General features: G+C 35.7%; 1 protein-coding gene across 1 annotated transcript in view; it reads right to left on the bottom strand.

Moving 5' to 3' along the window:
- Positions 1-15355, bottom strand: part of sorcs2 (sortilin-related VPS10 domain containing receptor 2) — a 1166544-nt gene that overhangs the window by 120452 nt on the left and 1030737 nt on the right. The window contains exons 7-8 of the mRNA XM_028801884.2: positions 10202-10320; positions 4488-4577 (exon numbers count right to left, since the gene is read on the bottom strand). Of these exons, the coding sequence (XP_028657717.1) occupies positions 4488-4577; positions 10202-10320 (209 nt within the window). The remainder of the gene's footprint in view (positions 1-4487; positions 4578-10201; positions 10321-15355) is intronic.

Genomic DNA, 15355 nt, shown 5'->3' with positions numbered 1-15355 from the left:
GGAAAAACTGAGTATCACATATCAAGTACAGCTGAATTAACAATCTGGGACTAAATGGGGGAAGGTATCTTTCACAAATATGTTACAGTTTTATGAGGGAGCAACAAAGATATTTCATTAGACGAGGACAATATTTATTTTAATTTTTAAAAAGGCATCTTCTAAGGCAGCAAAAGACAGGCTAACGATTTAAATCACATTTACATATTTGGCTGATGCCTTTATCCACAGCAACGTGCAATATCTGACATACAGTTGGTTACATTTCTTTTGCTTTTTTCTTCACTTTAAGCACAGGCAGGTGAAGTGACTTGCTTTTTGTCACACAGTGTCAGTAGTGGAATGTGAACCCACAACTTCATGGTTTGCAGTGCGAATCTTTAGCTACTATACCCCACTGTGTGTGTGATGATCAAACTAAAAGAAGTGGATGTTCAAGGTGCAGTCTGCAGAAGAATGCAAATTGTCTCAACCACAGAAATAAAGGGTTATGATGTGAGGAGAACTTTTTACAAATTACCGGTAGATGATGTTAGAATTGGTGTCTAATTGGGATCAGTGTAGGGATACTAATGACCTTAATAAAATGTATACAACAAGCAGGTCAGGATTTCTGATGACTAATATTGGTGGAATAGCAGACAGACACCCTGGCATCAGACAGATTTCAGACATGGGCAGATATGTGACTGATGACATTTAATATGGGAAATATAAAGTATTACACCTAGTAAGAAACACTATAGAGGTGTGAACGTTAAAATTCAGTGTAGGAGGATTTAGGAGTCATAGTGGACCTATCACTGTCTACATCCAGAGAGTGTACAGCTGTAAATAAGGAGGCTAATAGGATATACTTTTATAAGGCCTGAACTGAATACTTTCATATAGAATACTGAGTGCAGTTTTATATTTCATATTACAAAAAAGGTTAACAGTGCTAGAGCAAATCCAGAGAAAAGCAAATTGACTTATTTGAGGATTGTGGAATATATAGTATGTTGTGAAGAAAGATTGAAGAAAAAGGAACATTTCAGTACAAGCAACTGATATTAAAATAATTTGATGGAAGTATTCAAAATGAAGGAATTAGTATGGTGGATGCTGGTTTTTACAATATAAAATTATATTATAAATATTCTGCATGCTTAATCTGGCCTCACACCAACAAATAATATATACATGCTTATTTCACAAAAACTAAAGAACACCAAGAAGAGAAAACAGAGTAGTAATAAACTATAAAACAAAAAAGATTCTGACTGCCCAAATGGCTTAATTAAATAGGGTCTTTCATCCCAGCCAAAAAGGTTTGGTATTTTGCATACTTGTCCATCTACAAACATACTGATACGATTCCATCTTCTCACCTTTAGTTTATTTCCACTATGTATTCATCCAAAGGCAAGTGCAAATGGCTAAAGGCCAGAAAGGCTTTAAAGATCCCTCAGTACAATAATTCTAAGCACACTTTCAGATTCACATTGGGGTTAAGGATAAACCAGAAAATCCTTGGGAAAGTTCCTACAGTCCTGAACTACAACCTTTCATTAATATGACAGGCAAACTCCCCAGTTTACCTGGCCTTTAACTTGGGTTGCAAGGAACACAAATATGAGAATGTATCTCCTTGGTGCTTCTTCATTATACAACCATACTACTTCAAAAGCAATTCCACTGTGCTAACACAAACAAGCAAAGGAACGTTGTCAATGTAGTCTTCAGTAGTACAGTTTACTGTGCAGTTCCTGTCATGGCTTACCTGTGCAAAGATGCAATTTTAATCCCAATGAAGTCTCATACCTATGTGGAATAAGTTATCAAGAAATGCCATTAAGAGTAGTTCTTTGGAGACCTTCATATCTCAATATTCAATCTCAATATTTTACAAAAGCTGCTGAACAGGGAGTGATAACTTTTTTTGAGCTGAATTGACTATTATTGTTAAAATAGTTTTTTTATGTTCTCATTCTTCTGGTATTCAGCACATACTATAGAGTGAAGATGAGTTATCATAACAATCTCAAAATCAATGAATCCAATTCAGGGTCATTGTGGGTTTGAGTCTATCCTGGCAACATTGGATACAAAACAGGTGCCCCTACTTGACAGGATGTTAGTATATTCCAGGGCACACTAAAACATATATTCACCTTCACCCCCACATGGGACCAATTTAAAATAAACTCTTATTCTACCACACAAGTCACTGAGATGTGGGAAGAAAACTGGAGCACCATGAAGAAAAGGCTCAACACACTACTCCACAATCAATGGAGTGCAACTTTCAGGCCCAGAGCACTTAACCTTTTAGGTAGCAGCAGTAACTACAGCACCACATGTGGCAATATATGCCTTATACATTTGCTGTTTTTTTCAATTAAAAAATAGGAACCCCTTTTACTGTATCAAAACTGAAGTGCTTTTTTGGCATGGAAAATCTGGATGGACTATATTGTTTTACTTCTCTGACCTTAACATTAACTTACCTAAGTAATAATATTTCTCCCTATTTTGCTAATGTCTGGCAATGTGTTTAACTTCATGCAATATTTGTGTCACAAAAATCAATCAGATAATGGGATGCTGGCACTTGGTCACATCTTGCTTGGTATCTGATTGATACCAAAAGTTATCAAGTTTAATATGCAAAGAAATAAGTGATAAACGAGAAGACATGCAATAGTTTCTAAAGCTGAAAATTGTTCTACATATCGTAAAATAATTTTCAGCTAAAATTACTTTAAACACTCTAATTATTATAATTATAATTATAATATTATTAACGAAGCAAATTCCCTATATTTCCAAAATCCCCAAAGGGAATAAGAAAATACATAAAGTTAATCTAGAAACAAATTCAAATATGCAGAATCATAACATCATATTGTGAATATCTTCTGAAAAAATAAAACAATATTGGAAGACTTGCAACAGCTTGCTGACCAGAAAAATGCGTATATTTGCTGTGAACTGAATAAACTGAAACAGCACCACCTCAAGTTTGGAATCAATTGGGTTTGACGCAAAAAAACACAAGTGGCAATACCAAGCAAAGAATGCGTAGACTACACACAGAGCACGACTTGAACACAAGACTTTGGGGCTACTCAGTAGTACTGCTAACCTCCGTGTGGCCACTGCTGCACAGTGCCACATAGGAAACAATGACTTTCTAAATACCTGTTATCTTTGCACAGAACGCTGAACTTCTCTGAAGCAGAGCATCATACTACTCTTTTCTTTTCTACAATGTAGAAGGAGCACTCATAACACTTACTTGGTGGCTTTTTCAAATTTCACACCATCTTCCTCAAGGTTGGATGAATATCAAGATGCCACTCAGTCCCATTAGCATATCTTGTGCTCAACACATTATTGATGTTGATCTGCTTTCTATTTTTTTTCAAGAGTGAAACGGAAGGTATACAGGACGGTAGCGGGACCAGCTATGTTATATGGGTTGGAGACGGTGGCACTGACCAGAAAGCAGGAGACAAAGCTGGAGGTGGCAGAGTTAAAGATGCTGAGATTTACATTGGGTGTGACGAGGATGTAAAGAATTTGAAATGAGTACATTAAAAGTCAGCTCAAGTTGGACGGTTGGGAGACAAAGTCAGAGAGGCGGGATTGCATTGGTTTGGACATGTGCAGAGGAGAGATGCTGGGTATATTGGGAGAAGGATGCTAAGGATAGAGCTGCCAGGGAAGAGGAAAAGAGGAAGGCCTAAGTGAAGGTTTATGGATGTGGTGGGAGAGGCCATGCAGGTGATGGGTGTAACAGAGCAAGATGCAGAGGAAAGAAAGATATGGAAGAAGATGATCCGTTGTGGCAACCCCTAACGGGAGCAGCCGAATGAAGAATAAGAAGAAGATTGTGGCTACCTTTAAATAGCAAATGATATTGGACTTTTTGTATCTCTTTGTTGGATTGTGCTGCAAGGCAAGGCATTGGCTGGGAAAAGAATGAACCAGAAGTGCAAACATGCAATTAAAAATAAAAAAAAAATAATGTTAATACTGGGCACTAGCCTTCAAACCATATTGCTAAACTGGAATGTACATATGCATATGTGCACACACACCCCCAAGTATAAATCGAGAATAATGCAGGGCTAAAAGAGCTAGCCATATCAGTATGAAAAAGGCTTACAACACCCAGCACAAAGTCAGCTTTACATACTCCAAAAGCAGTATTTTCCTAGATAAGAAATATGAGTATATGAAGGAAACTTGGAAAAAAACACACTTAAGACAACAAAGTTGAAGGTTGTTATAAACACTTTACTAATAAGCAAAATTCCCAAGGGAAATGTATTACTTGTTTTGCACAACATCCCTACTGGTCCATAATGCAGAAATGACACTGCCAAGCATTCTTTCTTTTACATTATTTGTTATTTCCAAATACAAGCTTAAAGAGTTAAAACCTGACAAACACCTCTTCAATTAATCTGTAGTAGATTTTGGAAAAAAACAGAAATTACCTTAGGTAGTGCATATTTTGGAAACTTCATTTGGACAAATTCATTTCGTCGATAGGAAACATAATACTTCGTCCGATTTCCAGTTGTTACCTTAAAAAATATAATAAACAATAAGAACAATATTGCCCTTCAGTAACACAGGTAATATTAGAAGAAAACTGCAAAAGATCCTTTTTTCATTTATACTTATAATTGTAATGAAGATTGTAAACATCACTTTCAACATTTTTTTACCAAACTAACATAAAAGTTCTCTCGAGATCAGTTCCAGTTATGCTGTAACATTAAATGACACAGTAGCTAATCAGTGACAGCACCCTCTGTACAATTCAGCACTTGAAATTATCAAAGGGTGAGCTGCTAAGATGTTGTGGCTGTGATCAAAATGGTGGCCTGCTGAAAGGAAAGCACTACAATATCTCACAAAATTAGAAAAAAGGAGAGTCACAAGGAAGACCACCTTATCCTTTAGAAATAGTGGAAAACAGTAGGCCAGAAAAAAAAGGGGGCCGTCTTGTACCAGCGTTAAGTGGAGAGCTGCCGAACGGGAAGGCGCTGGAAGCCAGAAACAATGTAGGCAGATAACAGGGTTAAAAGTAGCAGAATTTCATGATTAATGTTTTGGAGGTGAAATGATCCTCTGGGTTAATTTGTATTAATTTCATAATTTTAATTTAGTGATGAATCTAAGTTCTAATAATGGCTTCACAAGTTGCTTTGACCCTGAAGTTACACTTCCTAGTTAATATCTGCTAAATTTGTGTTTGGTTTCTGTTTTCCTTCTGGATTCATGATCATTTTGACTTCCTAGTTTCAAACCTGCTAGTGTTTTCTTAATTTCTCCTGGCCAGTTTCCTTCATCTTTTTCATCCCCTGGTGCACCTGAATTGTGTCCTTTTTATTTCAAGACTTTTTATTACTAAACGCACAGCATTTGAAAAAAAAAATCTTCACAAATCATAGGTGGGAGGCAGATGAGACAGGAAGAAGCTGTGTTTATTGTGAATCTGACAAGTGGCTCCCATTGTTGGTTAGATACTGTATCTTGTTTAGTCAAGGCCAAGTAGTGAAAATGGAGCTTTATTGTTGCATATCTGTATTCCACTCTGTGGGCATTTTTCTAATATGCTCAAATAAGAAATTCTTTATTTGTGGTCTGATCACTAATTTATTATGGGTTTGAATATAAAATATGCAAGAAAAATATGACAGATGTTAAAAAGACAGAGCAGTGTAGAAGACACAGTGTGAAACAAATACTAGATATGAGAGTCGGAAAGTTTACACTGTTTAATGAATTCTCCTTAGCGCTCAAATAAAAACGTTGCAGAAGTGAGAAGCGCAACAATAAACCTGAAATGGGAAAGCATGTTTATTTACTTATAACATTATATATAAAAAACATTATTTAGAAAGTCAGCCCTTTCTGGCAGCAAAATTTTTGCCAAGCAATTCTAAGTTTGCACATCTTAGTTCAGTACTTTAATCGATGGTTCTAATGATTGTTTACTTAATGGTTAATGCTATGTGCGTAATCACTAATTGAAACTAAAAATTTCTTTTACACGCCAGTAAAAAGAACAGTATTTATACAGGTGAAAAAAATAAATTGCTGTGCCTTGAAATAAAGCACTATATTCTGTAACATGAAATCAGATGTCAGTGCAGTAAGATCATCAACATACTGTATATGGAACAATAGTACATAAGCAGAACATATAAATGAATTAAAATGGCTTTGCATTAAAATCACAGTGGAAAAATCTAAATGAATAAAACTGAAATTAGCTACAAATAAAGTAGGAAAAAAATCAGATGTAGTGTACAGTTTCAGCTGAAGGCCACCCAGCTCCAAGTCCTGTTTCCTGGCTTAGTCATTCTCTTGTGTATAGCTATAGCATTCTCAAATCCATGTAGTTTCCTCCTGTTATGGTGGTTACTTTGCTTTCTATAAATTCATGCTACCTGGCTGGCTAAAGTTGTATATTTATCTTCCAACTTTCTAGTTCTAGATCGAGACAAATCCTTTATCCAAAGCACATACTTTCAGGAGGCTGGACACAACACCATCTGTAATATCCCAAAATACAGTACTTTCTTGAAAAATTTTACTCCATTTAGTTTATGAACCAATTTCAAAACCAGAGTTAAGATTTTTTTTGATCAGTACTATAAAAATTAAAGCAGGATTTCAGTAAATTAATGTAAATCACAAGTGATTTCTTTAATGTGCAAGTAGAACCTTGTTTATTCCAGAAGTGTCATTTTATTAACGAAGTGGGTCACACAGTTGCGTGAGCATTTATGACTAGTGTACTGAAGCATGCCACTAATAACGGTTTTGAAAATAATATAACAACTTTTACAGCTAATATCACAATATAATATAGTATTAGTCTGTTTCATAGAGTTAGAGAGCAGACAAATATAGTAACCCACACAAAGGTCACATAATAAGTCAGTAACACTGCTTGACAGTCTGCCTCCTTATTCATTAAGCTACAGCATTTCTTCACATTTAAAAATAATTATATTTGGCTGATAGTGAACACATGTACATAATCCAGGGCATTTCTTTTCAGAGCGTTATAGATAAGTGGTATAGTGCTGGAATGGTACTGGAAGAAAATGGAAACTAGCAGAGCCGGTGTTATGAGCTATAATAATGACTTATTGTGTCAGAGCTTTGGAAGTAGCATTCTGCACACGCATTAGTCTGGTTCAAAAAGAAGAGCTGTGACACAGACCAAGGCAGATATAATTATAGCATTGAAAGAACTTAAGAATCTCATTAGGAAAGAAAAGGAGGATATTAAACTTGCTTCAAAGTGCAGTTATATGAATTGATGTACAAATAAATGTTCAGGTCACTGTCAGAAATAACACCAAGGTGGGAGACAGAAGAGGTTGAAGTTGAGTTCAAATGAAAAATACATCTTGAGATTGGCTGTTGATCTTATCAGAAAAGTTCTTTTTTATGTTCACATGAAGAAGATTTTCTGACATCAAAACAGTAGTCTGACAGCAAATCAATCTAAGGCTGAGGTACTTACATAAGTGATCTGTATCGACATTATCTGTCTATACATAAAACAAGAGAGTATAGCAACAAAAGGAGTGACCAAAAGGAAGAATATGAATATTTTAAAGAAGTGAACTATTAACGAACCAAGAGAAACAACACAGGAGACAGGCACTATAGGGAGGAAATTATTTAAAGCTGACTACAGACAGCATGTGGGATGAAACAACTCCAGCAACATATAATGATATTCCTTTATTATATCTGAAGCAGTTTAGGAGCATTCACTATTCAGTAAAGTTGAGAAGAATTAATGAGCCAGAACCACACGGCAAAGGAAATTTCTGTGTCAAAACTGAGCAATTTCACAGCCGCGAACGTACAAAAACAAACAAACAGATTGAGGAGTAACATGTTCATGTCACCAAATACAATTAGAGGGGGTAGAGAAATCATGGGTTTATACTGTCTGCTGCCATTTATGAATATGATGCATTGCTTGTGTCAGCAGTTCGCCTCAGCAGAAGCACCATATGGGTATTCGGATTGAGTTTCCTTTGCATCGCATTGGTTCCCTCAAAACAGCTCTTTTGTACTAACAGCAATATGACATGAAGGCTTCTGTTTTTAGAGTTAAAAACAAAATCACATCATAGCTAGAAACCCAATGTAAAGAAAAGCAAATTAGAAATAGAAGGAATTATCAGGGAGTCTAAAATGAATCACATGATCAGTGATATTAGAGATAAATGATTGAAACTCGCTATAAACAGACAGTAGAAATAAGACCAGGCTTTGAACAGTGTAATGATGTCATGCATTAATAAAACAATTGTATAATTAATCAATTAATTATTCTGAAAGCAAGGGTAGTACAGAACACGAAATGAATGCCTGAGTTCTAAGCTCTTTCTTTTATTTAATGAACACAGGACATTAAAATGTTGTATTTCGATTTCGATAAAGCCACACCTACTACACTTATAATTAAAACTTATAAAAATTTTATCATGAGCACCACCTACTGATTTCTTTTCAGATTCATTTCTCTAATTTTAATCCATATTGTATGACTTTATGGAACACCCACAAATAGAAATTTTACCACTATTATGTTAGCTCTAACTTTTCCCACCTTTTCTTAATTTAAAATATTTGTTGCTGCCTGCCATCTTTCTTTCAACCCTGCTTTTAGTTCTCCTGTAATGTTAATTCAAATCGTTATTTTTTTCTTTTCATCCTAGGTGTCTTGGTTACTGCATTTAAAATTCTTTTATTTCCGATTCTTCAGACCTTACAGTTCAGCTAAACAGATACAAACGATTGCAACAATCACTGTTAAGAGATGGAGAAAATGTTTTAACACATCCAGAACTCAGGCTTTAATAAAAAAAAATTCTATACTTTTATCCTGTAATTGTTAATATGGATCTACTAAAACCTGCATTGGATTAAGCAAGTTCAGAAAAAGAATCGTTTGAATGATTTTCTTTGTCATGTTAAATAAACCGGCGGCACGGTGGCGCAGTGGGTAGCGCTGCTGCCTCGCAGTTGGGAGATCTGGGGACTTGGGTTCGATTCCCGGGTCCTCCCTGCGTGGAGTTTGCATGTTCTCCCCGTGTCTGCGTGGGTTTCCTCCGGGCGCTCCGGTTTCCTCCCACATTCCAAAGACATGCAGGTTAGGTGGATTGGCGATTCTAAATTGGCCCTAGTGTGTGCTTGGTGTGTGGGTGTGTTTGTGTGTGTCCTGCGGTGGGTTGGCACCCTGCCCAGGATTGTTTCCTACCTTGTGCCCTGTGTTGGCTGGGATTGGCTCCAGCAGACCCCCGTGACCCTGTGTTCGGATTCAGCGGGTTGGAAAATGGATGGATGGATGTTAAATAAACCAGTCATAACCTCTTCTCAGTTTATGACCATTATATTAGTATTGGAAGACCAAAAAAACTTCAGCCACTGTAACCAGTTTGAGTAATTCCTTTTTTGATGCTTACTCTGAGTCAGAGAGGCAGATGATACAATAACCCAATGTGATGCTAAAGTGTCACCTAATAATAATCCACTCATCCACATTCTACCACCGCTTATCTAATTTCAGGGGCCAGAGTTCATCCTGGCATCACTGGGCTCAAGGCAGAAACCAGCCCTGCATGACGCAGCAGTCTATTATGGGATACTCATGCACATTCACTCAAATTGGACCAGTTTATAACCGCCAGCTAACCTAACATTTATGTCTGTAGCATGTGGGACATGTCCACACAGACAGCCCAAAGGCTCAAAACTAACCACTGCATCAGCTCTGTGTTTGTACATGGGAGGGCAGTGTTTGAGTCAGTACAAGTGTATTTTAAACAATGTAGTTAAAAACTAATCGAAATTCAGCCAAGAAAGCAAATATGAATTAATCCTTTCCTTGAATCACAGTTTTATTACAGAATGCTAGACGTGATGACTATCCTGGGAGCATTGGACTCGAGGCTAGAATTAACCATGAATGTGTAACATGACACAAATCATAGCATCTGCACAAATTCAAATGAAATTTTACTTTGTCACATTATTATACCTAAACAAATTACTTTTGGCCCACAGATATTTACTGGCTAATCAATATTTTATGTTATGTGCATTTATATTTTTACAAATAGCTTTACAGAAACATCCCTAGTGTGAGAAAGAAAAATAATATTACCTTAACGAAGATATAATCATCCTGCACAGCAAGAGAATTTTGGTCAATCTTGCCAAGGTACTGTGCTGTCACCATTTTATCAGAGCAATTCTGAATCAAGCAGGTCACATAAAGAAAGCCTAAGGAGTAATTAAAAAAAATAACAAATTATTTATGCAGTAACTTTACAATCAAAAGCACATTAAATATCTAAAATTTTTTACAAGATATATATTTTTTTTATATACCAGGGCTTCCATTTTTTCAAAGAGGGGGTGAGAAAGGAAATGCTTTGTAGTAGAAATTTCGTGAGCAAATCAGGGGAGCCACACAACCAGGCAAATAAAATAAGGGATCAAGGTCTGTTTAGTCAAAACCAAGGGAACCCAAGTGTTTTTGCTTTTCTTTTTTAGCTATGCCTTTTGTTCTTTCGATTTAATATCCCTCCTTCATTTTGTCTAATAAACATACACTTTTTGTACTTTTTTCACTCTGGTATTTGTCTGGGTGTGGAGGACAGCCATTAGGCCTTCTATCATACTAGAAACAAACAACCAATCACAAGACCTGAAAGTGGCAAATCCAGATCTGAAAATTCTATTTATTCTTTTCATTTTTTTTTTTTGGTAGACAGAGTTGCAGATGATTTTAGAGTGATACAGATACGTAAACTGTGAGAAATGTACTGATATATTCAGCATGCTGGCATTTATATACATGGAAATCTTTTCAATGCTCTAAACATTTTTAGATTGCAAACCAAACATAAATTTAAGTGAAGAATGAATAAACAATTAATTACAGCATTTTGTGCAAAGCTACTGGAGGTGATCAGTCCAAAGACTAACTGTATACATTTAATTTATCACTGCCTTGTCTAACACAATAACTCTTTAGCACTGCCTATGCTGAATCAACCAACTAGATTGTTTTATTTGGTGAAAGGGTCCCCACATATTCAATGTTTACTTCAGTAAACAAATGCTTCACTGAGAATCAAGCAAGAACACCATGCACTATAGTGTAAATACTGAAATAAACTAAACTTCATTATTGAGCCAGTCTGCCACTAGTGTTAGGAGGTGGCTTTCACATCTCAGGTAAATACACTCATAATGTTTTTGCCATTTATCATTCTATGCTGTTTTCTGTTTTCTAAAAACACAATTACCTTTCCATTTTCTGAATGGTAAAATCATACAGAATTCTTATTGTCACAGTGGGTTCTTATTGAAAGATCACTGGTTATTCTGCAGAGACAAGGCTGTTGGCAGGGGCTTATTGAATTTTGTTAAGAGATTAGAGATGAAAGTTAATTTGAATTTTGTGCTCTCTGTGACTAGTAATTAGCAGATGCATGCTTGTGCAGCCATTCTCATACTCAATAACGTACCATTCCATTCTCAAATTCTCTCAGGATAGTGGGAGGCTGGAGGGCATAGTCCATCACAAGATTCACTCACATATTCACCCACAATGGGTCAATCCAGATCACCATTTAATGTAACCTGTATGCTTTTGGCCATACAGATACAATGAGAGAATCCAAATACTATGCATGAACAACAAACAGGCATGGCACTTGAATCCAGCAAGTTGGATGTATGAAGAGGTAATGTTAACCAGTGTACTACAGAAATACCTCCTACTAATTCCTGCTTCTATAAATGTCTCACTAAGGAAGGAAGCAAGCTTTGAAAAAAATGACTATACTATTTGTTAAGAAAAGGAAACCAGAATAAATGATAACAGTACCTTATCATTTAAAGAGCAGTTTACCCTAGAATATACAGGCCACTGTTAAAAAATACCACTTAAGTAGGTATAAAGAATGTTATTTATGAAGAATACACTTTTCAGATTGCCTCAACTCATTTCTAGCCAGTAATACTGGCCTACAAAAAAAAATATCATTTAAAGAAAGCTTGTTACCCTTTAAACAATGACCTTACATCCCACATAAGAGCATACAAAGGCCAAGGCACTATGAAGTTTTCACTCTGTTTAAAAATGCAGAGATCTTTAAATCAGTAGGCTGTAGAAACCATTTCAAAAAACACATTTTCAAACAGTGGTGGAAATCAATTTCATTCCTTCATATATGGCCTAAAGTGCTAACAGAATTATACTATGCTTTGTGTGTTTGATAAACTGCAAACAGCAGGCCTAAAGAGGTTTGAGGTCTGCTAAATTGTACATAAATAGTGAAAAATAAATAAAAAATATATTTTTATTTGTGTAAATTCAGAGGAATAAACCTCTCTGTAATCAAAGAGGTATACAGGGTATAGCTGGTAGCTTACAGATCAAATTTCATTGGGATTATAAGGAAGCAAATTTGTACTTAAGAGCATTTACTTAAAACTCCAAACATTTAACTATTGCCCCATTATCGTTTAGAAGATAATTAAATTGTGTCTCACCTTTAAGGCTATCATTTGCATTTGGATCGGTTTTAATAAAGCATCACAGCACTCTTGGGCAAGTTCCAGTAATTCCGCACACTCCTCGGGCCATCATGAATCCCAAGCTGATTTTAACTTGCTGTGTAGTGTGTCTCACAGCATTTTCAAAGAGATTACTAAGTGCAATGGATATTTTTAGACTGTGTTGTAGATTTATAAAAAGTACAGTATGGATAAGTTTAAATGAAAACATTTCCTTTTATAAAAATACGCAGAATATAGTATAAACATGCTATAAAAACAGAACTATTAAAAAACATCAAATGGTTTGCATTGTGATGGCAACATGATAAGCCTGTATGTTTTGTGTTGTGTGCACGTGGTTTTACCAGTCACCCTTTGCTCTCAGACCAGTCCAAGGCCCTGCTATTACATCATCTAAATTTACTATGCAAATCTGCTCCATGTCTACAGTTGGTGCAAGGGCCACCCTCTGTGACGAATGATGAGTGTTGGTAGCTTTATCCCTTTGACTTCAAACTGAATCAATATATCATTGAACCGAAAAATATAAAAGGCCTTCATTTTAAAAGTAATTTATTAGTATGTAGCTTTTGAAGTGTAATCGCTTTTCCAGTTTCCAGGGAATGTTTCTCTGCCACAATATATCCTCTTTCTTTTTTCTGTTACCTACCAGTATCACTATATTTTTTAAGCTTATTTTCTGACATTAATTTCCAGATTGCCCTTACAGTTGTCCGATATTTTAACTTTGAACTTCTGGTCTATATTTCAGATGCTTCTTTTAAAAATTAGATATATGTAACTGCTCACCCTGACTGTATGATGACAATTCCTTAACTTAATCCAGTGTTCTTTAGCATTGCAGCGTCCAGCATTATGGGATAAATAGCACTCATAGTGTAAGCCTAGTGGGGCACCTCTTCTTGAAATGTGGATTATTCTTAGTGGCAAATACATACACCTGGAATAATTTGTGATGAATTGTCTATCATGGTCTAATCAAAGCCTGAGAAAACCAATGATTCAATGACCTTGCCCTACATAATCAATGTAATTTAGGAAACAATAGAATCGATGGAATAAGAAATTCACGAAAACAAGGAAGTTTTCAAAAGTACTTTCTCATGCTGAATTCAGAAATGTAATCAAATTGTTTTCTATTGTAGTTTTTCAGGCTATATATTAACATATAAACCATTATATATGTTAAATAGATAGATAGATAGATAGATAGATAGATAGATAGATAGATAGATAGATAGATAGATAGGTGTACGGGTTTTTTAAAGTCATATTTGGAACATGTTCTTATTGCTTTTTGTAAACATTAGAACTTTTCAGACTTTTTCTTTGGAAATACAACAGCAGTCAATGTCAAGTATGGAAAAATGGTTTAATCAGGATATTTCTAGAGTGGGAAAGCAATACCAAAGCAAGTGGTGTCCTGTTATGCTTGCTGATTACTGTCGGACCATTAAAGTAATGCTCCACTTAAAAATGATTTTATTTTACTAAATGTTGCTTATCCTATTACATTTGTAGTGGTGGCTGAGAAAAAAAAATTAACCCCATGTTTTCGTGGAGAAATTAAATATTGAATATTCAAACTCAACAAAGTCTTTATCTGGGCAACGCTGGATACAACCAAACGATGTGAAAAAATTCTGATGTAACTTGTGTCCTTTAACACTGAAGATACATCTTAAAAATGACTAAAAATTAAACAAAACAGTAGAGATGTATCTGAATACAGTACACTGTTTAGAAGAAAATGATTCTGTGTGATAATTTCCTTATTTAGAAGTGAATTATCAGAGATGATAAAAGACAAGCTTATTTGTGGTGACCTGGTAAATATTGTGTTCCAACAAAATGTAGATAACAGACTGGTGCTGCCTATTGTTACGACTTGGAGAGTTACGAACCACATAAAGTCTCAAAAATACTCAAAATACCCAATAGATGGGAAAGCATCAAAACCTTCCTAGCAACAATGGAAAAACACAGGATTTTCATAAATATAAAGATTTATTTTCAAAAACTCTTGGAGGCACAAAAGAAAGCTCAGTGGAGCACGGAAGGCAAAAGGAGTTGCCTATAACACTTAGGCAATCCCAAGCAAACCCAAGTCCCAATACAGTAATCCAATTGTGAAGTCAAAAACCTGAGCAGAAAGGTCAAAGTTCCAGAAATAAAAAAACCACAGAAAAATACACAAAGAAGCACTCACCCACACCCCAAATGCATTATAATGAACTGCAAAGGACTGTGGGATTCCCCCGCCTTTATGTGGCTGAGTGTAGTCCCTTGCAGTGATGGGCAGGTGGCCTGGACTCTTGGGGAACCACCCGTAAAACACATGGTACACAGGAGAAGATGCTTCATCATAACAAAACTACATAATTAACTCTAACATAGATAAAGGAATCAAATATAATCAAGACAGATATAAAAATGGTTTTTGTAACCCCAGCCAGGATTCCTCCCATGGCTGAAAAGCAACACCTACTTGTTCTCAATCCAATTCAATTAGTCACAGTGAGTCAATGTGGGTCCAGTATGCCCCACTTTCAAGTCAACAGAAACAAAAAGTCAATTAGCAGATTTGCTCCTTTTGATTAAAATCGATTGTAACTGTCTTTAACTTGGTCATGGAACAATAGTAGTAAAGGTATTTGAGCATCCTTTATTAATTCGGAGCTGAATTAATGTTTCTCTTATGAATGATGTTAAGAATGATTTATTT

This window comes from Erpetoichthys calabaricus, chromosome 5, assembly GCF_900747795.2.
Source record: "Erpetoichthys calabaricus chromosome 5, fErpCal1.3, whole genome shotgun sequence".
Taxonomy (NCBI): domain Eukaryota; kingdom Metazoa; phylum Chordata; class Cladistia; order Polypteriformes; family Polypteridae; genus Erpetoichthys; species Erpetoichthys calabaricus.
The sequence above is the reverse complement of the archived record's forward strand: the minus strand, read 5'-3'. Positions and strand labels throughout refer to the sequence as shown.